This window comes from Cuculus canorus, chromosome 12, assembly GCF_017976375.1.
Source record: "Cuculus canorus isolate bCucCan1 chromosome 12, bCucCan1.pri, whole genome shotgun sequence".
NCBI lineage: Eukaryota > Metazoa > Chordata > Aves > Cuculiformes > Cuculidae > Cuculus > Cuculus canorus.
In genome coordinates, this window is record NC_071412.1 from 21,398,772 (window position 1) to 21,422,485 (window position 23,714).

At 36.5% G+C, this 23,714-nt stretch overlaps 1 protein-coding gene across 7 annotated transcripts in view; it reads left to right on the plus strand.

Annotated features, from left to right (window-relative positions):
• LRRC49 (leucine rich repeat containing 49) overlaps nucleotides 1-23,714 on the plus strand; it is a 43,974-nt gene that overhangs the window by 8,558 nt on the left and 11,702 nt on the right. For 4 of the 7 annotated variants that reach the window (XM_054077704.1, XM_054077709.1, XM_054077708.1 and 1 more), the window contains 4 exons: nucleotides 6,536-6,679; nucleotides 9,087-9,148; nucleotides 13,238-13,385; nucleotides 20,761-20,844. In XM_054077704.1, the coding sequence (XP_053933679.1) occupies nucleotides 6,536-6,679; nucleotides 9,087-9,148; nucleotides 13,238-13,385; nucleotides 20,761-20,844 (438 nt within the window). Of the gene's footprint in view, nucleotides 1-6,535; nucleotides 6,680-8,479; nucleotides 8,988-9,086; nucleotides 9,149-13,237; nucleotides 13,386-20,760; nucleotides 20,845-23,714 lie in introns of those variants that run through there. The other 3 variants (XM_054077711.1, XM_054077707.1, XM_054077710.1) reach the window with 3 other exon arrangements.

A 23,714-nucleotide genomic window follows, 5' to 3' on the forward strand; every position in this document is an offset into this window, starting at 1 on the left:
AAGCCGGATATGGTATTCTTTTGTAAAATAAATTTGAAACACATGTGATACAAAATGCTCCATAATCGAGCAGTTTAAAATAACATATGGTTAGTGTGACTATATAAGGCTGATGTGTGAATTTTCTGGATTCCTGCTTGGCAGTTTTGATGTCTTACTGATTTCTCTGGCAAGGAGAACGAAAAGACAAGCTAGTGCTATAAACAATTATTGTTTCATGTGAGGCAGTGAGTTTGTGGCTTCTTTAAATTCCATTAATCAAATAGTATGCATGTTATAAAGTGGCAGAGGCAGCATAGGAACAGATAACGACATTGTCCTTGGAGCCTTAGAGTGACTGTGTTTGGCGATGGCAAACTGTTGATGTACTTATAATCCCTTTCATATTGCTGTCTGAGGGTGTATTTATGTTTTTGATGAAAATATTGCAGACTAGATACAGCTGCACTAGATCAGAAAACTTTTATAGCACAAGTGGAGGAATCACTGATGGAAACGAAACGTAGATAATACACAAATCTTACAAATGATTGTGCAGTAGAGCTGATTTATTTTTAAATTTTGTTTTGTTTTCCTCCAAGTGTCTGTAGAACTCCCTTTACATTAATCAGAACTTTGTTAGGAGTTTTGGACATAGTGCCCAACTGCTTTCTGCTAGACCAGCTTCATAATAATAGGCCTACTTTGGTCCAGAGAGCATGACAAATTATCCTCTATCAGGAGTTAAATATTAAATCTCTGAGGCAGTATAAGTGCTTTTGTTTTTCAGAAAGTTTTAATCCTAAATGTACTTATGAAGGGCATAAATGTTAGGAAATTGAATAAATTGCTTTTTGCAGCATTTTTTTTTTTTGGTAGATTTAATATATTTTCGAGGAGAGACCAAATAAGGCTATGAACTTTTCTTCCATTAATAAATTACCCTTCTGTTCCTTTCCAGTTTAAAGATATGCAAATTTTATTATTACCTTCTTTTCACGTCTGAGGAATCAAACATTTAAAACGCCAATCTGCCGTACATATTACTAGTTATTTTTGAAGGCATTATTGAAGAAATGAAAAAGGGAAGAAATACTGAGTTTGGGATAGCTTAGTGTACTGGTGTCTTGTTTTGAGGCCTGGAGGGTTGGTGGTATTTACTCTTTTGATAATGAATAGGGGGACTCCGTCATTTAACTTTATTTAGATTTGTGGGTTTGTTTATGCTGCCCTTCTAGTCTATCTTAAGCGATATTTCTTCCATATTGTAAATTTGTCAAGAACAGACTTCAGCCACAGAAATGGTTTTGAGAATTTTGAAATACGTGTTCTAGAACATGGTAATTCAAACAACAGATCAGTAGAATTAAAAATGAGCAGTGGATTCTGATCATTATTCTGATGAAACAATGTCCCGTCTAACATATACGTGATTTTTTTTCTTTAGTTCAATACAGGTCAGTTAGAGTCAAGAGTGAGGAAACAAAGTCCTGCTTGTCAGTCATAACGAAAAACAGAAAACAGCATTTGCTTTATCTTAATAAGGTCTTGATATACCTGTTTCCTTAGATTACTGTGGCATTATCCTCTGCCCAGTTCTCACCGGAAAGTAAAAAAATCTAGTCAGTTTTATGATTTGAAACGATGGGCTTCAATTTTCTTTTATCAGGATAGTTCTTATTTCAAATAAAAGATGTAATAGCACTTTTTTGATGTGCATCACCTAAATCTTCTTTAATTCTAACTATTGAAAAATGTAAGTCACTTTTGATGTACAAAAGCATCTTCGACTGCCAGTGTAGTACGAATATCTACGTGTGCTGTGTGAATATGAGAGTATTTTGGTGATTTCTTTGTTGAGAAATAAGACAATTGAATTTTCTTCCTGCTTGTTGATTTGTCTGTTTGATTTTTATAGAGTCATCCTCTGTGGTTGGTATTAATACATGATTTAAAGCAGTAATCTGGTTTACAGTTCTCTTATTCCTTGTATTAGTAGTGTATATTGCAGCTCTGTTTTGACTGTGGGCTTTGCTTTTTGAAGTTGCCGTGTCTTAATGAATCCAAGACAGATGTTTTCTTTTGTAGCAAAGAGAGCCTTATTAAGGAGAGACTATCTGCTGAGCAGTCCTCATCACTGCAGAGGATGAGCGGAGTATTTGCTGGTTGCGTAGTTTACTTAAGACAGGAGTTAACTTGCATTCAGCGTTGAGATATCTCCAGTTTTCCTCTGTACTCAGGCAATTCCTGAAGGTGGTTTAATGTGTTTGTTAGACTCCAGTAGATGAGAAGAGTCATGTAAGTAAAATGCTACCATTTAAATGATATTGCCTGGCAACAATAATATTATTACTGCAACGTACTATGGAATATAAATTGCCACTTCTGAGTTATGATAGAGAACAGAATTTTTCCATAGTCTTTGTTTTCATGGTTTGGCTTCTCAGATATCATTAAATAAAACCCATAAGATTCAACGTAGCAGGTTATTGCAAAATCCAGTAAATCCTCCTGATGCCTTCTGGCAAGTCATCTTACCAGACCGGCTCTTCAGTGCATGTGGTGTTCCACAGCTCTTTCTGAGGACATTGGATGTGCTCACATATTTGGCAAGAAAAATGTATTGTTCTTTTAACTACTGCTTTTTTTCCCTTTGTGGTTTGTATATGTTATAGGACATATTTACAATAAAATACTAAAATATCTTACGTGTAGTGTCCATTACACAATACCTAGCCAAATAGTTTTCATTCTTTCTTCAGTGGTTTAATTTAGTACAGGAACAATTCTAAGGTGCTTTTAATCCTTTTTTTGTGTGTGTGTGTTCAAAACTATTGTTGATAATGCACACTGTCAGTGAACAATTAAATCTTGTGTACAAATTATATTAAAGGAATCTGAAATGAAATTAGACTAACAAAAAATGTTAACTCTTTCATCATACACGGTAGTTCTGTACAAGGTAAGGAATGTCAGCAGAATTTACTCGAATAGGAGATGGTCTATCTAATATTAATCTTATTTTTCAAAAATAGTGCTAGAGCCTAGAAGGTATTTATTTTTTCTTAATGCTGAGGGGGTAGTAGCAGTTGAGAGGAAAGCTAGAGTCTTGTTTCGGTGTTGGTCCCTCCTGACCTCTCTCTTGGGGTGTAAATCAATCCCATAGCTGACACGCAGATTGGGAGGCTTTCAAGACTGGAGTGTTTCCAGGAGGTTGGAGGTGAGAAAAAACAGGACGAGGAGGAAAGTTGAGTTTTTGTTCACTTTTGAGAAGATACTTTTGAGTGCTGTGTTTTTTGGATAGTATGGTTTGGTCTGAACTTCGAGACATTTCCACCTCAAGAGAGATATGTACTGGGAACTGAATGTGCTTTCAAGCACGGAGGTATAGCATTCCACAGTGCTTAAAAATAAACCTTGTATGATTTAATTTTTTTTCTCCAGATCAAGCTTTTAAGTGTATTACCGATTAAAGAAAATCCCTTCATATATAAAAATATCCAAAAGGAGATTAAAAAAAAAAATCAATGTAATGCCTAATGAAACATTGCACTTAATGCCTATACTTTACAAAATGGACAAAATGTGAATTCCCTTGTCATATGACTACTCTTTGCTTGTTTTCCCACAAGACTCTTGATTTTAATACTGCCTCATAAAAATTAGTAAGAAAATACAGCATCTTAATATAATTTAATTATTTTATGTAGTCATTCTGTTTCTAAAGTTATTGACATGCTAATATTGATGTATAGTGCTACATCACTGGAAGGCCCTGCGCATAGCCGTGTACGTAGTATATTTAATGTACTACAACTAATATTTAGTTTTGAATTAAACATTTAAATGCTAAATAGTGCGTTTCCAAGCACTCTGAATAGTCTGTGGAGAAAGCGCTGATTGTTGGCTGTCAAGGTAAATAGCGTAAATGGTATGTGTTCCATGTAAGCGTCTCTAAAACCTTTTTATTTTAGGTAGCGTTAAAATGGACTTTACTGTCTTGCAGTGAACTTATGCATTAAAGTTCAGTCAAGTTGAACTTGAATTTAATTCTAACTTTAGAATGAAGTTTATTCTATAATGCTTTAAATTTTAAGAAGTCATTAGAGTAATTTTTTTGTTTTGTTTAATTCTGTGAATAATTTTCCTTGTCAAAGTTCAAGGATATAAGTGAGTGAAAAAAAATTCAACTTGATTTTTCAGGTATGGAATTCTTTCCGATAGTCTCAGGAATGTGTGTTAAAAGATGAACTTTCGTGCAGTTTAATTATTGATGAGTGATTTTGTGATGCATAACAAGTCTATTCTGAAGTAAATCGATTCCATAGCTATGCATTCAAATATTCAAACAGAGTAGTGGTTGTGTTCAACGTTTACAAGTAGTCTTTGGCTTATAAACTGGAAAAAACAACTGAAGATGGTTAATAATAATCCTTTGACTATTTAAAGGTAAATAGTCGTAGATGTAATTTTCTTTTTTTAGTGAAAGTGATATTATTTGAATCCTCTAAAAAGCGAGGGGTACTGACTTGTGTCTGGTATCTAATCTGCACCCAATAGCCGCACTAAAAGCTGGTGTATCTTTGTGTGTGCAAACGTAATGGAAACAGAAAATCCAGTAGAGTTAACCTTAAAACTTAGCAAAGTGATGAAGAGTATCTCTATACATTGCTGATGAAATCATTATCCTTGGGATAGCAGTAAAATGCCAGGGTTAATATCCTGCATTGCGGCGTGCTGTAATTCTAGCTACGCAGACATCTGTACCAGTCTGTGCTCTTCATGCTAACCATCTGCTCTTGGCTTTGCTTTTACAAGTCTTTCTGTCTAAATATATTATTCTAAATGATGGTATTTTCTGTTCTTTTTGCTGTAATATTTTTGTACCCTGATCATTTTTATTTTCTGCTTATAATGCACAGAAATGGGTGATGCATGATAGTTTAAGTCACAGTTGGAATCAAAAGTCAAAGGTGTTATTTAATTTAGGTTTCACTATCTATTTTTGTATGCTTTGTAATGGAGAAATTGCTGAAATACTTTTTATAGCAGTATATTCAAGTCATAAGTCATTGATTTATAGATATATATACATATATATAGTAATTACCAACAGAACGATGTATTCTCAAACTGTTAAATAACAGCTACCTTACATCTTCTCCCATTCCAGGAGCTGCTAGACACTTTATGGCAATTGGCATGGCCAAATTTGTACTGGTCTAAAGCGTCAGAAAGTTCATTATCACTGGGAAGGTGACACCAGCTGCTATTTTGCTTGTCTGCATCCAGTGGCTGTTGGCAGCTTTGAGGAGCAATGGTGTGGCTGAGTGCTGGGAGTTGAAGGGAGCTTATAGTGGTCTGGCAGATAACCATTCTGATTATAAGGGAATTCATTATACTGTTAGTAGCTTTGTGCACTGTATCCTTGGATGCACTGCCACACGTTGTGGAAGGCTGAAGTCTTTTACACAGGATAACCCACAGCCTTTTTTCTACCGTATAGGAGGGGTTTCAGTAAGGATATGGTAGGAATATCCCCTGTGCAGTGGCAAGACCTCATCTTGTTCAAGATACATTGCTCTATGTAAATGTGTGGATAGATACTGCAGCACAGAGCGCAGACTGCAACGGTAAATAAATATCCAGATAAAGATCCGTGAGTGGATCACTGTAAGAAATACGCACAGCAGAAAATGAACCCAGATTGTGTCAACCGAACAATAATTAATACCTTCGTAAAGCACAGTTGCATTTCTAGAAGTAGCTATTACTACTTTCTTTTGGTCAGTATGACCTGAATCTTTAAAACAGAGTATTAAGTATAAAACCAAACCTAGGGCAGCTCTGACTCTACTTTAGTACTTTTATTTGGTCCCTTCATTTTCTAATCTCAGGAAGCCACGAGTTGCCAAAGAAGCGCCGAGGACTGGCAAGCAGGCCTGCTATGTATCCGCACTAAGAATGCTGCTGCTTTCGTTTGTAGCTTTTGAGTATACCTTACTGATTCCAGCACTTACCTGCCTGTAGCACTTCCTCACAAGTTCCAATTGCAGAATAATTGCTTTCTTCTCTAGAGGGCTGGGGCTGCTTCTTGCCCCTCACTCACAGCATGTTCTTGTCCTTGTGACCTGCTGGAGAGTCTGTCAAGCTCCTCTAGATAGAGCTGTGAGTGCTGCTGCTACTAGAGTATGCAGATATTACCGAACTGAATACTAGGATTTGATCTCTGTAGCTTGTTTTGAACAATTTATGATGTGATTATCATGGTTTAGAAAAATACCCAAGAAGCACACTATTGTATTAAATATTTTTTGAATATTTTTATTTTTATTTTTATTGTATTCATCTGCTGCGGGTGAGCCTGCTTTAGCAAGGCTGTTGGACTGGATGATCTCCAGCGGTCCCTTCCAATGCCCATCATTCTGTGATTCTGCATGAAGCAGACTGTTCATGTACACCCATTTAATGAAATGTATGTGCTATGTGTATGTACATATATATTTAATCAATATAAAACACAGTATGCATGTTTATAATTATGCCTCTTTCACAGATCACTAAAATAGAAAACATCAGTCATTTGAGTGAACTGAGAGTGTTAAACCTTGCCAGAAACCTACTAACTATTGTAGAAAACCTTAATGGACTGGATTCGCTTGCAGAGCTCAACCTTCGTCATAACCAAGTCTCTACTATAGTAAGGAACAAAGCTCATGTCTTTTTCTCTTCTTTTCTTTGTTTTTAACAAAATGCATTATTACTGTAACTTGTTTAAACTGTATTATCATTTCAGATTTGTGAAATTTTGTTTTTTCATATTATGTTGTTTATCTTGTTCTGCTGCAATACTTAGAACATAAAGGTGAAACAAACAGCAGTTTATTTTTGGTGTTATTTCAATGTCATCACTTGTGATTCAAATCTTGATAGCTCATGATGGTTCTCGGCAGGTGGGTGGCAAGATTCGGAAGTAGCTTTGTGGTTCTAACGCAGAAATTTAGAGACTTTTCTTCCATACAAGTTGTTTCCTAGAAACAAACAGTCTCAATTTCTGTAGCTCAAGCTAAACAGCCAGACCATCTTAAATTTAATCTCCTTACAAATATTTCTGAGGCAAACGCAGAGAAAGTAGATGTTGATCTTCAAAGCAGAATTTCCCAGCTGAAGCTTTAACTTAGCATTGTAAGTCTTGATGTTCTAAAAAATAAAACTTCCACTTTTTCAATTTATGAGTCATTCAGGTATGGCAAGTAGGTTATTTGAACAAATGATTTCTAAAATAATACAGCAAGTCTACTTAAATAGCTGTGCTTTTCTGGCCTTGATAGTTCTGTTAGTTGTTGGTCTCCTATCGGTGCTGAGCCTTTCCTTTCTCAAAGCTCTGCTCCTTGCCATGTATCACTTGGTTTTACACTTGAAAAATGAGAAATGTCTGCTCGCTTCTGATTCGGTTACTATACCTTCCCTCTACATCAGCCGTTACCTAGAATTCTCTTCCTTGCTTGTAGCTGCAGCCTTTTCACCCCTTCTGGGTGTAACTCATACCTTCTCCTGTCTTTCTGTTGGCACGAATGGAGAGTCAACATGAAATTTAAATTAGTGACTTACAGACATGAACTCTGTGTGATATCTCAGTTTAATGTTTTAGTCTTTCCTGGCCAGAAAGAGTGTTTCAGAAGAGGATGTTCTGTTCAGGGAAGTACTTTATTTTGTCTGGTTGGTTTTGTGTTGGTTTGTTTTAAGGAAATGGTGGTTGGGGTGGGTGTGTGGTTTTGTTTTGTGTTTGACTGGATAGTGATTTTAGCAAGCAAGCACTAACTCTCCTTCCTCTGGAGAAGGATTCTTAAATCATACGGAGTTAAGTCCATATGATGTTGTCTTGGTCATACTGTCTGAAACCTAAAGTAAATGTCTGTCTCTTTCCCAAAATAAAATCTTTTTCTTATTTTAATGATAGGTGTTGTCTTTTTCTCTGTGTGCAACCACGTATGTGTATGTCTTTACTTAAATTTGTTTTAACTTTTTTGAAGAGAAACTGAAAAAAATGAAAGCTGCACTACTTCTGCATTGAAATCCAGAATCTGCTGCAATATTATACTACTGAAAATCCAAAAACGTAGAAACCAATATATTGTTTTACGGAAAGAATATGCAAGATCATGTTATTATTGCTGGAGTACTTGAGTAGCTGAGGGAGGGGCGTTAGGATTCTTTCTTTTAAGATGAGGTTTAGATTTTGTTATCGCTGACTGCGTGGGGCAAGAAGGTGTAATTTTAATCATGGTATGGTTATCATGTAGCACTTAACTGCAAACTTTTTACTCTAAGTTCATTAAAAGAATTTGGTTTCTGTGTTTTAGTGAAGTTTTTGGATTGTTTGTTGGAGTATGCTTGTTGGTAGGAGCAGGAGATGCAGACTTAGGTGTGCGGTCTGAACGATGTTACGAATGGCTGCAGACCATGCTGTCAAACCGCTTTGGTTTTATACTTCATTTATGAAGTTTAATCTTGCTTGTTATGTTTCGCGTTGCTAATATTTGAGCTCTTTGCTATTTAGGGGTTTTCTGTGAAGATCTTTAGTGGCATATATGAAATTCACAGTTACTCGTTCTGGAACCTCGTTCCTTCCTATAAATTCTAACTGTAGAGGTGACAGAGCCCTTCAGATCCTTCACTGGCACAGGAGTCACTGCTGTTTGGTAGCGCTAATTGCACTGCTGCGTGGCACTTGAAAAACCTTATTTCAGCATGGTCACAAGATCAACTTTTGTTTTTTACAGTGTGTTTATCCTGCAGCTTAAATGCTGAGACAGCGCCTTGGCTTATTTCCCAAAAGCCTGTTCAGAAACCAGCAGCAGCCTTACCCTCTGTTCTTTAACATCATTTGCTTTGCAAGTGATGCAGTTTGTTCTGCAGAGTAGATATCTGCACTGAAACACTCCCTTGCAGTCTGCAGTAGGGAGAAATGGAGCTGCACGTTCAACAGAAATCAATGTTGCAGCAAGGTTGTGGCATATAGAAATGAAAGTATTTAATCAGGCAAAGTAGAGAGGTTCTAAAGCTACTTTCAGCTACTGAATTTATGCCTCTCTCTTTCCTTCTAGAAAGATGTGGATACTTTGCCCCGTCTCCAGCGTCTCTTCCTCAGCTTCAACAATATATCTAGGTAAGGGAAACAGCAGTTTGCTTCTTATCACTAATTTCAAGCATGCTGTTGGAGTTGTATTTCGTTAGAATTTAAATTAAAACACTATGAATTCAGATACTTTTTTTTTTCTCTTAACATATCACATAGTATAATCAAGCCATTGTGTCTTTTCTCCTTTAAATATAAGAATTCTTTAAATCCTTTGCATTTAGATGTAGTTGTACTATAAGAAGTCTACCAAGAAACTTATATTTTTAAATTAAAAATTATCATATTGTTTACAATTATGAAAACGTGATATATTTTGTAAATATGTTATTTTACTGTTAAAGTACATCTCTGTTACAGCAACATTACGCAAGGTACATATTATGTTTAACCTACAATCACTGCATTTATGGAGTTACACAAACTGCTGAGTCAGATTCTGCTTATGGTGGTTTTATTATTTCATGCTAGTATTTTACCTGTCCATATACTAATGAAGTCTGAAAGGTATATTTATGGCTATTTCCCTTTCAGAACAGATAGCTGAAGCAGAATAGCTCAAGTTTAAAAGCAGGGCTTCTGTAGCTTCAAAGAAGGAAGTGCATTTTGTTTATAAATAGATAGAAGTGTTTGTCTTCTGTGCTTTTTCTGTCACGCTTTTTTGGAGTTTGCATTTAACCTAGTGCTGATATTTAAAAAAGTGCCTGCATTACCTTCAGTTTGTGATGCTGTTCTTCTTTTATCCCTTAATCACCACCAGCCTTCTTTGCTTAGAATGAAAACCTCAGATGTTGGGTAGGGGAAAGATGCTTCATGTTCTAATTACTGGAAATACCGTGCTGTACTTGTGCCATCTGCCCTCTCTGTGAAACGCTATACTTAGTATGAGCTTTTATTGTAACAGGTACTTGAATATTTTAAGTTGACCTGCATTATGGTTTTTGCAGACAGCTCCAACCTACTTGTCTGTGTTCCTTAGGTTCTTAAAGTACCGATGCAGAACTCCTTAAATCCTTGTGGGTATTAAGCATTTAAAAAACCAAAGCCATAAATGAACTGCGGGGATCTCTGTTATACTCTTCCCTTAATTAATCTGCTAGAGAGGGATGTAGCATTTTGCCTCTCTTGAATAATTTCCAGAACTGAAACTTGTGTTTTGTTTCTCTTTTATCTACAAAATGCCTTCGGTTGGCAAGAACAATGAGAGGACTGCAGTAGCTGGCTCCGCTGCCATCAGGGAGCATCACTGCAGTCAGTGGAGCGCCTGTGTCTTTTTATATACTTGGTATATTTTGTGTAGCTTTGTGACTCCTTTCTCACATTATTTTATGTAAGTTTTGTTATTTTTACAGTGTTCAAAGAAGGAAAAATATTTCAGTTTTTCTGTGAGGTTTCTAAAGTAGATTTCTCAAACTTTATGTAATCAGTAAGCTCGCTTCATGGTATTTTATGGTGATTACTGTCATTTATTCCCTGGGGCTTCAGCTGAACTGATAGAACTGGGCTCAGTTTTCATGTAAGCTATAAATACTTATCAGAGCGTTTATGGAAATATACAGTTTATACTTGGAATAGGTATAGAAATAAAATCTTAATGTCAAACCAAAGGCATTGCTCTTCTATAAATTTAGTATACATACGTAGGTAGTAAGGTGGGTGGCAGTTTAACTCTTTGTTTACCATGTACTATTTTAAAACAAAGAAATGAAGAATTTCTTTTGATGATCACAGTTAGCTTGGGTTTTTGAAATAATAAACTTCGATTTGCATATAGTAGATTTGAGGCTAAAAAAATCCCATTAATTCCTGATTTTGAGTTATGTAGTAGATAAGTACAAACTCTTGACCTTCTGCTTCCTGATACTTGGCTTGATACTGTTTGAATTGACTGAAGAAGTTATATGCAACCGTAATCATAGTGAACTGCTGTGCTACGTCTGAACATTCCTACAACCCTTTTGAATTATTTTGTGTGGTTTTGAGTTGCTTACCTGAGTTTATTGTGTGCCATACAGTAACTTTTAAAGTGATTTTTCCTAGAAACAGCTGTGTCTATACAACTGATTTCTAGACAATCAGATTGATACACAGATATTCTAATTAATTTATCTGTAGTTGCGTAGAGGAAACCTGCAAATGGAAACAAGCAACAAAGTTTATTGCCAAAATCTGGATATATTTATGTTACAGGTTCATAAAAACATTTTATTAGTGATTATTAAAATAAAATAGCATTTTTGAGGCAGTACTGCCATGGGAAATTTTGCTGCTTCGTATTTTTGCCTGTCAGCAAAAATCCTTGAATCTTAAATTGATACATACTGGCATGTATGAATTAGTATTTCTGTAGAAGATTTGGGAAAGCCTTTTTAAAATCATCACTATTTAAGGCATGAGAATCTATTATTAAGGACTAATGTTCTTTTTCCCTCATGCTTCAGAGGCCTCAGAATGCTGCTGCTTCTCTGCAGGGCTTTTAGTAAAAAAAGATGTTTTGGGAAGATAACATAAGCTAAACCCGAATGCTGTGAAAGTTGTTGTTGATCTGAAACAAAAGAGGTCCTACTTCTGGCTTCAGCCCCCAAAATGTAGCAGTTACAGACTGAAGGTGTTCATACCTGATGGTGAAGGTGACACGTAGGTCTAGACCTAGTTATAAAAAGGGAGAAGAAATCCCAGTTTGAATTTGTCATGTGGTGCTGGAAAGAGATTAGAGAAACTGTTTTCTTCAGGAAAGGTGTGGCACTGAGATTCAGAAAGAGGGTTATTGCACTTAGTTCAAAATATGAAACCAAGGAATATGAAACTAATTGTGTTGGGGGTTTTTGAGATCTTCATTAGTTGATTTGTTTTCTCTACTCCTGCTAGCTTATGTTCATATCCAGATATCCAGGTCTTCCATCTGCTGTCAGAGACTGATTGCTATTTGGTGATATTATTTTCCTATTTTATCCGTGTTTCTGTTATTATTGCAGAAATTGTTTTATCTAGTACCTAGAATCTGTCAGGGATATCTCAGTTTAAAATCTGCCATTCTAGTAGATCTGAAGGTCTTTGCAGCTGGATGTTAGTCCTCAGCAGGTTATTGTATGGAAAGTGGAGTGATACCAATGATAAAGTCGCCCCTCTGCTCAATGACAGTCTTTAATACGAGCATCGGTACCGCGTATGATCTCTGATCCCTGAGTTTAGGGCATGTTGAAGGTTTGCTGTCCTTCTGAGTGCTAGTGAAGGACGACTTTTCCTGCCACCAAGAGTGAGAGCTGTACCCAGTTGATGCAAGCAGTAAGATTGTTTGAATATTAAAAAGATGACAATAATTCCAATTTTCCGCTTGAGAAATAGTCTCTTATTTCAGAAGGTCATTAACTATTTGTTTATTTAGTCGAGTGATCCTCTGCTTAGATTCTTGTTACCATCACCGATTCTTTTTTAATTTTCAGGGTTTTTTTAACTTCACTCTCAAAAGTACCAAGTCAAATTATTTCATACTTTCCAGCAGAACTTACTTAACTTCATAACGCAGGCTTGACTTTTGTAGGCCAAAGTGCATAAGGATGGGTGCACAGGTGTACATTTATACACTGTAATAAATTTCTTACTTCTATAAGGTATCAGCTTTTGAAATCAAGTTAAATAGTTCCCTCTTGTTTAAAAATACAGCTGCTTTCTTTTCACATTCCATCTTCAATGAAAGGAACATGATATGGGCTGTACATCTCTAAATATATTTTGCACAGGCAGTTATTTTTGTCAGAAAACCAAATCAGATGTTGTCTAAAAAGCCATCTTGTTCAGAGTTCAGTCTATAAACACTGACAACAGACAGATCTGTTTTGAAGATATTGTGATGCTTTTCTAATTGTTTTTCTTCCAATATTTAATGATATTGCAAACACCCAGCATGATTGTGGTATTCGTGGTTGGCTATTTTCCTGCCTTTTCAATGGTTTTCATGCTGGCTTTGATCGCAAATACACCCTGTATTTTTTTTTTTTTAATATGGGTTGATGAGTATCCTATCTTAGAGGGTTTTTTTAGGTGAAACAATACTCTTGTAGGTAACAGTAGTATAATATAATTCTCTGACATTAAAACTTTAAACTCTTTTGGTTACAGTTTTGAGGATATTCTCTGCCTTGCTGATTCCTCATCTTTGTCAGATATCACCCTTGATGGCAATCCAATAGCTCAGGAGACATGGTACAAACACACTGTTCTCCATCATATGATGCAGCTCCGACAGCTAGATATGAAGAGAATCACAGTAAGAAATTTCTATTTTCGTCAAATTTACTAGATCCTGAAATTCAGAAGTAAAATATAGGGATTTCTGTGTATATATGTATATTAAAAATACCACATTCTTTTCTTAATTTAATATGGAAGTGAATCTTTAAAACATTAACTTTTTTTTTTTTTTGGTTCAGTATTATGTAAGGGTGTGCTTTTTTACTTCATTTTAACACGCTTATTTTTAAATGTTTAAACTCTCCATTAATAAATACTGCATGATCACTTGCCGAGTGACCTGAGAGAATTTGCAAAGCTTTCGGTGAGAACTTTCTCAACACAGTCTTGACAGGTTTGCAGGGTAGCTGATGAGAAACAGTGTATTTCATCCAAAGCAATAGTCTAAAATTGCTGTTATTGGTATCTTCTTTCATTTAAAAATCTCGTTGGTTCCTTTAGTCTGGATTCATAAGGAAACCTGATGGTCTCAGAGTTTGTATTTCTGCCTTCCTTACCAAACCTACTCTCACCATTCATCTCTGTTTCTGCTGAGTGAGTTCAAATAACTTGGATAAGGAAGAGAGGAATTGCAGGCTACTAAGCCTCCTACAGAGTTCTTGAAAATACACTGTAAGGTAGAGGAGGAAGGGTGGTCTCTGGGGGCCTTACCATTAAGGCAACTATTTTATCTCTTAATGTGAGAACAGCCATGCTAATTCTTCTGTGTCTACTCAGAAATGATGTGCAAGTGTGACCTTCTTACAAGAAAAATTCATCCAGCAGCGAGATAACGAATATAATACGCTTTACAGGCAACGGTGTGTCAGTGTTCTCTTTTTTTGACCAGGTGCTGATACACACACCTTAATTTAAATGCTTCTTTGCTTCGCACAAAGACTGTACTGCATTATAGATTGCACCTATTGTTTTATCATCGATCCTATTGTCCTGTAGCCTGTCCACCATGAGTATCAAATACAGCCAATCATGATGTAAAATACAACATGTATGTGGAAAACATTAATTTTAAAAATTAAGTCCTTTGGGACGTGTTTTACTCCCAGCATGGAAAATACTAAATGCTTGTTTCCTTGCTGGTATTCTATGCGTTGGGTGATTTTTTGGTGTGTGAATTTATACTTACTTAATTGAATACTTGCTAATTGCTTTCAGAAACATGGCTTTGTCAGTATTTTTTCAGAGATTTAAGTCGCATAGTGAAAATGTTTTTCCCTCCCCTGCCCATTCCTGAGAGTGGATTGATCCTAGTAGAACTCTCACAGTGGGGAAAAACTGTAGAAAGAGCTCAAACTCCTTTTTAGACTCCTTGGGGTCTGTGTGGGGGAAAAGCTGTTAGAAAATGCACAACTATGGGAAAAAATCTGGACTCGCACCTTGTTAAACATCAGAGAACTGACCACAAGACAAAAAGCCATAGAAAACGAGGCCTCGCCAGTTGTGCTGCTCATAAATCTTTTTGTAAAAAGAACATGTTTTTGTTCTTTTTATTTACCTTCTGGTTTTTGAGCCTTGAGAACTTTAACATTTTCTTCATGTAGAGGGTGCTGTATGTTTTCTCCAATAAAAACTGTGTTACCCAGATAATATGACTTAAGAAATGGAGATTTTTAGCAAAATAACAAGTATCGTGAGATTTGTGATAAAATTAGAGAGTTCGCTATGCCAAACCCAGCAATTCTGCCTAGTAATGCAGCAGGCAGTTGCCATCAGCCGAGAGGGGGAGTGCAACTTAGTCGGGGAATGGAAGGTGCAATAATGAGTATGCGCTTCTTCTCACTCCATTAGTGTGCCTAAACTAATTGCATTTATAGGATCTTTTCTTTATTACTCTGAAGAGTGGCCAGACCATTTTGAACTTAAACATTTTTTTGTCTTGTAAAGATCTGAGAGTTGGACAGAGATGGTTTTCTCTCACTAGGAATTCTTCACTGACCCGAACAGAAGCTCTTCTGCTTGAGAAGTGACTTTTACACAATTGTTACTTCTGCTTTTAACTTTTCGTTAACTTCCTGGCTTCTTTGGGACAAGAAAATTACTTCAAGAATGAGTCAAATCTGAGGGACATTTTGAAAGGTTTGCCAGAGGCCTTGAAGCTTTGTTCATGGTGGTTTTCAAGAAGACATGTGCTCTTTCATACCAGGCCTTTTCTAGGATTCTCTGGAGTAAGGGAACCTCTGAGAAATCTGGTGGTAACTGCCTCTGCCGTAGGGAGCTATTCAGAAACATACAGCTGCCATGAAAATCAAATACTCGGCAGTTGGAATATTTTTTTTTCACATTGTAACTGTTCTATTATTTCATAAGTTGGGACAGATTTGCCTTTATTCAACGGATTGCATCATATTATGAGCCTGACCAGTGAGGACATGGGTATTTTCTTAGCCGTTTCATTCATAAGCCATTTTTGAATGTAAGGTTGAAGCTCTTAAACCACTGAGGATGGGCCCAGTGGTGGTGAAATCAGTGGAGGTCAGTCCCTTGAGACAAGTTTTGCTGTAGGACTGTGCACACTTATTCAGTGTCCAGACTGGAAGATGACTTCCAGCTGAAAACCCCAGCCACTTTGTATTGTGTATCTAAAACATCTTCTTAATGGAAATCTTTCACCTTCTCAAACTTCAGTTGATCTGTCTGGAGGCTTAAAGAGTGGGGAGGAAGCTCAGTTACAGCGGCTGGGCAAATTGCTGTGTCACCTGTGTTAACCATCAGTGACTGTTTGTGATGGTGACACCTTTAGTCCACCCAAGCTGTGAGGTCATGGGACTTGATTTATGGCTCAGTGAAATAGGCCGATGTGAAACTGAGGTGAGTTACAGCCCGAGGAGGCTCAGGTTGCCTATGGAGTCACTTGCACGGTTTGGTTGACGTACTGTAACAGTTGTTTTTCTCAACATTGGAGCTTTTTGAATGCATTTTGTAGTTTGAACTTTTGCAAAAGTGGACCTATCCAGTGGCGCTTACAGTTTAGCTGTGACCAATCATTATTTCCTTCAGTCTTTAAGAGCAGTAAGCAGATATTGTCTGCAGACATGTAATAAAATATTAAAACATGAATTTAATGGGTACATATTCCTTACTGAGAAAATATTTTGCCAGGAACACTCCACCAGTTTAAATACGCTTTGTCAACAGAATTTTCTAAGTGTGTGTATATATATATATATTTATATATGCATGTATAAATAATGTATATTGTGTGTGTGTATATTTTAAATGTACTGTGGTTCCCAAATTGAAAGACAAACTGCATCTTTTTAACAGTAAAACTTTGCTGCTTTTCATTGAGGTCTTGTAGGTTTTGTATGTAAAAGATTGATTGTTTTCTTCTTAGACATTTCTCTGCTCATCAGGGAGTAGGTTCTACTGCTTTATCTAGAACAGAATTCCTTACAGATTCCATCACTACTGGGGAGTGTTCTGGGTCTTTTTAGGGAAGGATCTCTAATTTCTTTCTTTGCCCTTGAAAGAAGATAGTTCAGGATCGTCTAGAGTCATTCTTGTGCATCGTTATACTCTCCCTTAACTCAGATTTTGCAATCTGATTTACATTTTGTAAATGTAAAAAAAACCCAAGAAAACTCTTTCTCAAATATGACTTAAAAAATGATTAGTTGAAAATGTTGTACTTGTTATTTTCCATGGCTGTATTTCTACTAGAACTATCCTTACATTCTTATTACATTCTTATTCCATTCTTGTGTAAAATCAGCCTCTCTGGCATACATAACAAAGTAGTTTGCCTTCTGCAAGTGTAAGTGAGCTGAATTTTGTGTATTTTAAGTGTACTCTGAGTCTCCTTATGCTTTGAAAGCTTAGTAGTACATTCTAGGCCATTCTCCATATTCTCCGTGCTTTTAAGTTTTCATTACCTGTAGTAGTTTGTCAGGTATGCTATAGGTGTTTCTAATCTACAGTGAAATTATCCGAGTAATTTTAAGGTAGATGTGCTGTGGAAACAAAATGCTGAATCCCTTGTTGCTAACTTAGTGTCTTTTTCTCCTGTGATTTTTATTGTTTGTTGAAAAAGAACTTGTTTGAATAATAGCCAAGCAGTAGTGAGGGAGAATACGTGCATGCCCTGTAGTCTCTTTAGGATCCTTCTCTGGTCTTGCTGGATGTTCCCTCTTGGAAGGCTGAGGTCATAGTGAGAGATTTGGCCAACCTGTGCGGTGTTCCAGGTTCGGTAGTGCTCATGGAGCGGCAGGCGGAGCTGTCAGCATGCCAGAGCGCACGCGGGGCTCTTACAGCTCTGCTGGGAAGTTTTTATAAGGGCAGTAATAGCTTTAATGTGCCTTATTCTTCTTGTGTTCTCTCGCAACCGTTGCTTCCTACTGAGAGTATAAACCTGCAGCCTCAAAATCTCATTGTGGGAAGTGAAGTGCTTCTTGAGGAAATATATTGCTCTTCTCTCTCTCTCTCCCATCCCCTTCTATTTATCTTCGGAGCCATTTAGTAACATTTTTAGATGGAAAATGGAGATTTCAATATATAAGCAACATCCAGCTCCTTTTATAACGATCTGGCGCTTTGACCTTCTGACAAAGCATCCTCCCTTGCCCAGCAGGGTTTGGGTTAAAGGCAAAACAAAGGTGAAGACAAATGATGGAGAACAAAGAAAAACGGAGGTAGAAATAATTTCAAAAGACCTGGAGCTAAAAGAGAAGAACGGGTGGTAGTAAGAATTAATTGTGGCAGGGTGATTAAGGGCTTTGTTTTATAATTGTAGATTTTCTGGGAGGCTCTTTGTGGCTTAGGGGAGGATGTTTTGTTTTTCAAGATTGGTTGCGTGTGTTGTGCAGGATTAATAAAGATGTGTATGTGGATTAGATTTCCATAAAAAGCAGATTTGGCCCTTGATCTTTATTCAGATGTTTTCTTTATCATCCTGCCTTTATGAATACTAAGTGCTACTAGGATTCATCTTATTTTTAGGCCAAGCTAATTTCTTTTGTAAAAGAAAAGGTATTTTTTTAAATGTCTGTAATTAGGATAAACTTCTGATAAAGGCTAAAGTCATTCAGTTAATAAAAGACTGCTTAGAACATAATTAGCGTTAGTTAATTTCATTCCGTGTATTGAGACTTTGTTGACAGGGAGAGTACTACACAGACTTGAGTGAGGGCGGTAGAGACCCTCATGTATGGAAGACACTGCTACCAAGTGACATTTGGGCTGAATTAAGGGAGGGAATGGAAGACAGGAAGAAGGCACTTGTGGAAGCTGAGAGAGAACTGAACTAGTGAACTTTGTGGATGTTTGCCTTAAAGCTTAAAAACCCCAACCCTTCAAGTTGTAAGTTAAAGTTGTAATTTCAGTTGACACTGAAATTTTAAGATATTTGTTTCTGTGTGAAGCCAAGTTTAAAAGCATAAATGCAAGATCAAATGAAGAGATTTCATTAGAAAATGAAAAAAAAAAAACCTCCACCAACTTTAACCCACTTTCTGTAGAAAGATATCACTAACTGGCTTGCTAATGCTTATATTTTATTTTAAGACAGAGTTTTTCGAAGTAAATGCAAATCTGGGACACTGTAACACATAATTGAGATAAATTATTGTCCAGAGAATAATGTTTGTAGTTCTTAATATTTTGAATCATATTTTGAGGAAGAGTACATTTTTATTTTGCATTATTATACTTTAATGTTTGTGGTGTATTACCGGCATGGGAGTATTTAATGGTTTTCACAGCCTCACGCTGCCCCCTCCCCGTTCAGGTGCTGGGTTTCATTGTGTGTATTTTGTTGTACTGGAATCTAGAAGGGTCTTCTATACTCGTGTGTGGGTTTCTTTAATTATTTATTTATTGTTGATCCTCCTTTGAGGGACTCTTGAGGTCCCTTCTAACCTGGTCTACTCAGCCTCCTGTTTAAGAAGAACTGAAAAGCCCGGTAGCAGAGGTGGCTGCCAATAAAACTTCACCTCAAAAGGCCAGAAGTTGCTTTCAGAGCAAAAAAAAGTAAAGCAAAGTTATCTTTCCAATTAGTGTGCCAGGGGAATTCTTGCTTACAGTTGGGTTAGAGAAGCTTCCTCGATCTAAAGCCTCATGCCTTGATCTGCATTAGGGAATTCCTTTCGTTTAATGTGTACATATTGGGTTAAAATGGTGGAGGAACAGTTTGGAAGTTTGGTGTTGAATCACCGTTCAGACTGATGTCAAAATCCGTGGTATTCCATGGGTTCCAGGGGGCTGTGCACAGGTTAGAGTAAGTGTGCTACGGGAACCTAACTTCTGCTTTGGAGATTAATTTCGTAAACGAGTACTGGCGATGTGAAGTGTCGAGTTCCTGTTTAATTTTACCTCCCAGTAAGCATTCAGCACTGTGCGGAGGGGTTCGTACAGTGCTCTAAACATAGCATGTTTTATTTATATAGAAATTTTGACATATCAATATGTCTTCATGGTTGATGATGTTTTCTGTTCATTTTTGTTTGTTAATTTTCTTGATGCAAAGTACTCTGGAAAGTGAAAATGAAAAAGTTGGGACAGGAGAGTCTATTTTGAGGGAATCAAAACACTTTCTTCGTGTTCTGGGAAGATACTTTAATAGAAACACCCAAATGGCATGTGAAGTAAATCAAAATAAGTTGAAGCATGCTTCCCAAATATTTGTGTTGGAAGGACTCTGTGCTTCTTATTTCATAGTGAATATTTCTTTTGTTACTTGGAAAATATATATTCTAAAAATATTGTGCTTTGAGAATGTTTACGCTTCTGGAAACAAGGAGCGTTCAACTTAATAAGAGTGTATTGCAGTAGTCAGTTGCTGGACCAGGAAAATTAAGCAGCTTCACTTCCACGACTTTCATTATTTTAGGAATCAATGGCTTTCATCTTGAAACTTCTTCTCAAATAGGTAACAATATTGGTGAGGAATAATGTTAATGTACTGTAGGTAACTTTGAAAATGTTCTTCTCAAGTTCTGTTGCTGATCGAGAAAATTAAGTCCCTCGAAACAGTTTGCAATAATAAAAATCAATCTTAGATTATGATTCGGGCATAAATAGAGTTCGGCTTGTTTCCTCTGTGACTTTTCTTACAAAATATCCTTCTAATTGCAAAAATAAATACTACAAAAGTAAAAAGAAATGAGGCAGTGATGTATTTAAAAATGTTCTTTTTCACATTCATATTCGCCATATGCTTTATTTTTTATCCTACCTCTATGTAGCTTCTATTCCTCATATATTTATTGTTTTATTTATAATTACCAATTTGATTTTTTTAAGTAGTTTGACACATTTTAATATGAGCAATCCTAAAATTGTATTAAAACTAAAATTTGCATTTCACATACGAAAATATATTAGTAATTTATCGCTAGTACTTTTCAGAACCTGATTTATTTCTCCTTTTATGAGGTGGATTTTCTTTTTTCATCTAGGAGGAAGAAAGACGTATGGCATCTATTGCAGCAAGGAAGGAGGAAGAAAGGAAGCGTGAAAGCCATAGACAGACCTTGCTTAAGGTATTTTCTCTGGCTGTTCTAAGCCTACTGTAAACCACTTCACAGCAATAATCTATATCCTAGTATATTTTTCTGTATTTCTTACGTATCCTTTTATCCCAGTATGCCTCTGTCTCTTGAAACTTGGGATTTTTACAGCTTAAACAGTGCACTTCACAACTGAAAGTATTAGTCAACTATGCAAGTTACACAACCCCAAATTTGAATACATGAGTGTGAGAGATATATATATATTTAAAGCTTCATTGTCACATTCTTTCTTGCTGGAGTTGTTCCTTTTTTGTCGAAGGGCTTAAGCAGCCGTCAAAGCAGCAGCTAGCCTGCAGCTGTCTTCTTTTCAGAAGAAGGCTTATGTAGCAGGCCACCTGGCCTGGTTAGTGCTCGTGTACCTGAGATGGAACAGCTCTAGCAGTGGAGGCGGAGGGCATTCCAGGATGCTCTGATGGCACCGGGGGCTAAATGACCTGTGTTGCTAACAGGAGACCACAGTTCAAGGATCAAAGAAGATCTGCATTCCGTTTGTTGTGGGAATGTCACAAATTGTCTCAAAACACTATTCCTTGAAAAAAAAGTACTTAAAACTTCTTGCCATCCTGCAATGGTTATACAAAACACTCTTTGGCAAACACGTAAATAGAAGTCATGAATCCATATTGTTAAGTTGCTTGGGTAAAATATTTCGTGAAGGGGGTTAGACTGAAAGTTGTTGCAGGAGGCTGCATGAAGTGTAGCAAACGTCTATATCTATGAAAATAAGCATACGTATACAGAATGCTAACAGTATACTATAAAATGTTTTATGTACATAAAAACCCTCACGAACCTAAATTGTATGAATAGAAGAAATCCATGCTGAAGGGTGTGATTTGATTTCCTGTATATTTGTATCCATGTATATTTTGATTTTCTGTTAAAAAAAAAATATATATAACAACAAAGTCTTAGAGTGTTTTTTTTTTAAGCAGTGTTGCAGTCTGTTGTTTTGGTTTTGTCTTTTCTTTCCTGTAAGATATTGATGTATTTAAAGACTCTCCAGATTTAAAGTTTTAGTGCCAGTTCTTAGGAACATAATGAAGTGGGAAATTATTAAATAATTTTCACACATGGTGTTATTTTATGCTTATGAAAAGCTAACTCTGTCCCTGGACTGGAAAAAAAAAGTAGGTGTTCATTGAAAGTGTTTATTTGTAATTCATGTTCTTAACCGTTGGTGTCACGTTCCCTTGTAGCAGAGGGATTGTTTGTCTCAATGGCCTAGATTTCTCGCTGTATTTTGCTGGGGAAACTTCCCTTAGAGGAAGAAAAAAATCTTTTTAATGCGTAGTGCCACTGTTACTCAGATTCCAACATTAAATTGTATATTTTGTAATTCAGTCAAAATATCTTTCTTGACTATTTGAAGAGAAGTGGCATAACAGCCAAAACTTGGTATCTTTTGCACAATTCGGTGACTTTTATTTTTTTTATATATCTTTCCTTTGTTCATGTTCTTGTGTATTATGATTCTGGTTTCTTTCTTCCTGTTCCACGTATTTGAATTGAAAGGAACAAGTCTGTGCACATACAATGTCCAATCAAAAATCTTGCAAATTATGAGCTTTTTTCTTCATAGTTAAGTCTGAGAAAATATTTAGAGAATTCTCTGCAATTTGAAATCACTTTCTTCCAAACTTCTTGAAGTATATGCAGTGTAAATGAAATTATAAGCACTCATTCAATAGGAAATAATTGCTGTTTTCCTGTATTCAGTGCATCTTTTTGTTTTTTCCCTTGCTGATACCCGTCTACTCTAACAGCGAGGTTTCTTCATCTCTCTTTTTCCAGACTATTTTTTTTTTATTGATTAAAACTCACTCCTCTGGGAGCGTTTGAGATGTACTTGGAAATGTACAGAGAATGTAATTCCTTTCCAAAGGAAGATGAACTTTACATTTAGTGGAACAAGAAATAGTTACTGCTAGCAGAATCTTCACACTTAGAAAATTTGCTTTTTGTAAAATGAGTTCTTGGAAGTTTTCAAAGCTCTGTAGGAATCCAGCAGCCCAGAGCTGAGAGCTAACAGAGTAGTAGAGCTCCTGGTAGTTGAGGTTATGAGGACAACCTGCCCTCCAGAACAAACGGAATATTTGATGTGATTGGAAGAAAATGCTGACTATTTCGACTTCCCCTCCTCTCCGTGACACGGAGCCCAGTCATCACTGGAAGTCTATGCGTTTCGGGTGCTTGGTGTTCTCTAACCAGGTAACAGAGCTCTTGGGGAACAGTGAACGTGAAACAGAATTTGGAGCTCTTTAAAATGGAAAAGCTTGCAGATGAAGAAAATCTTTGCGTTAGTTTTGTGCACCTTCAGTGTCAGTTATAGACAGTAATGGACATAACTTCATTAATGTTTCAAGCCTAGCAGATGTGTCTCTGTGCTCTCAGCCAGTGGAACAGTTCATGGTGTCTGCTTCGAGTATAATAGCTGCAGCACGAGGGGGTTGCCTGGAGGTATTAAATGTTCTACTGGGAAACATTTATATGCAGTGGTTCTTTATTCTTAAGGAAATACCTAGGCTCTGCAAATTAGCAGTCACAGATGGTAAAATGCTTGGGTTTTTTTTTTTTGTTGATCTACTATTTTCTGGTTTGGTTTTTTTTCCCAAAGAAATATTCATTTGTAGTGCTTTACACGTCACGTTTCCAATGCTGAGTACTGTGAGCAACGTTCTTAGTGAACTGCTTTGCAGTGGTGTCCACAACTCACCCACTGTGAAAAGAATTATGTAAAAACATCATGGTAACAGTCACATGTTGCTTTTATAGATTGAACCTAGGAGCATAGTGAGTATAGGTCAAACTTAATATATCGAAAGTGTTAATTTTAAATT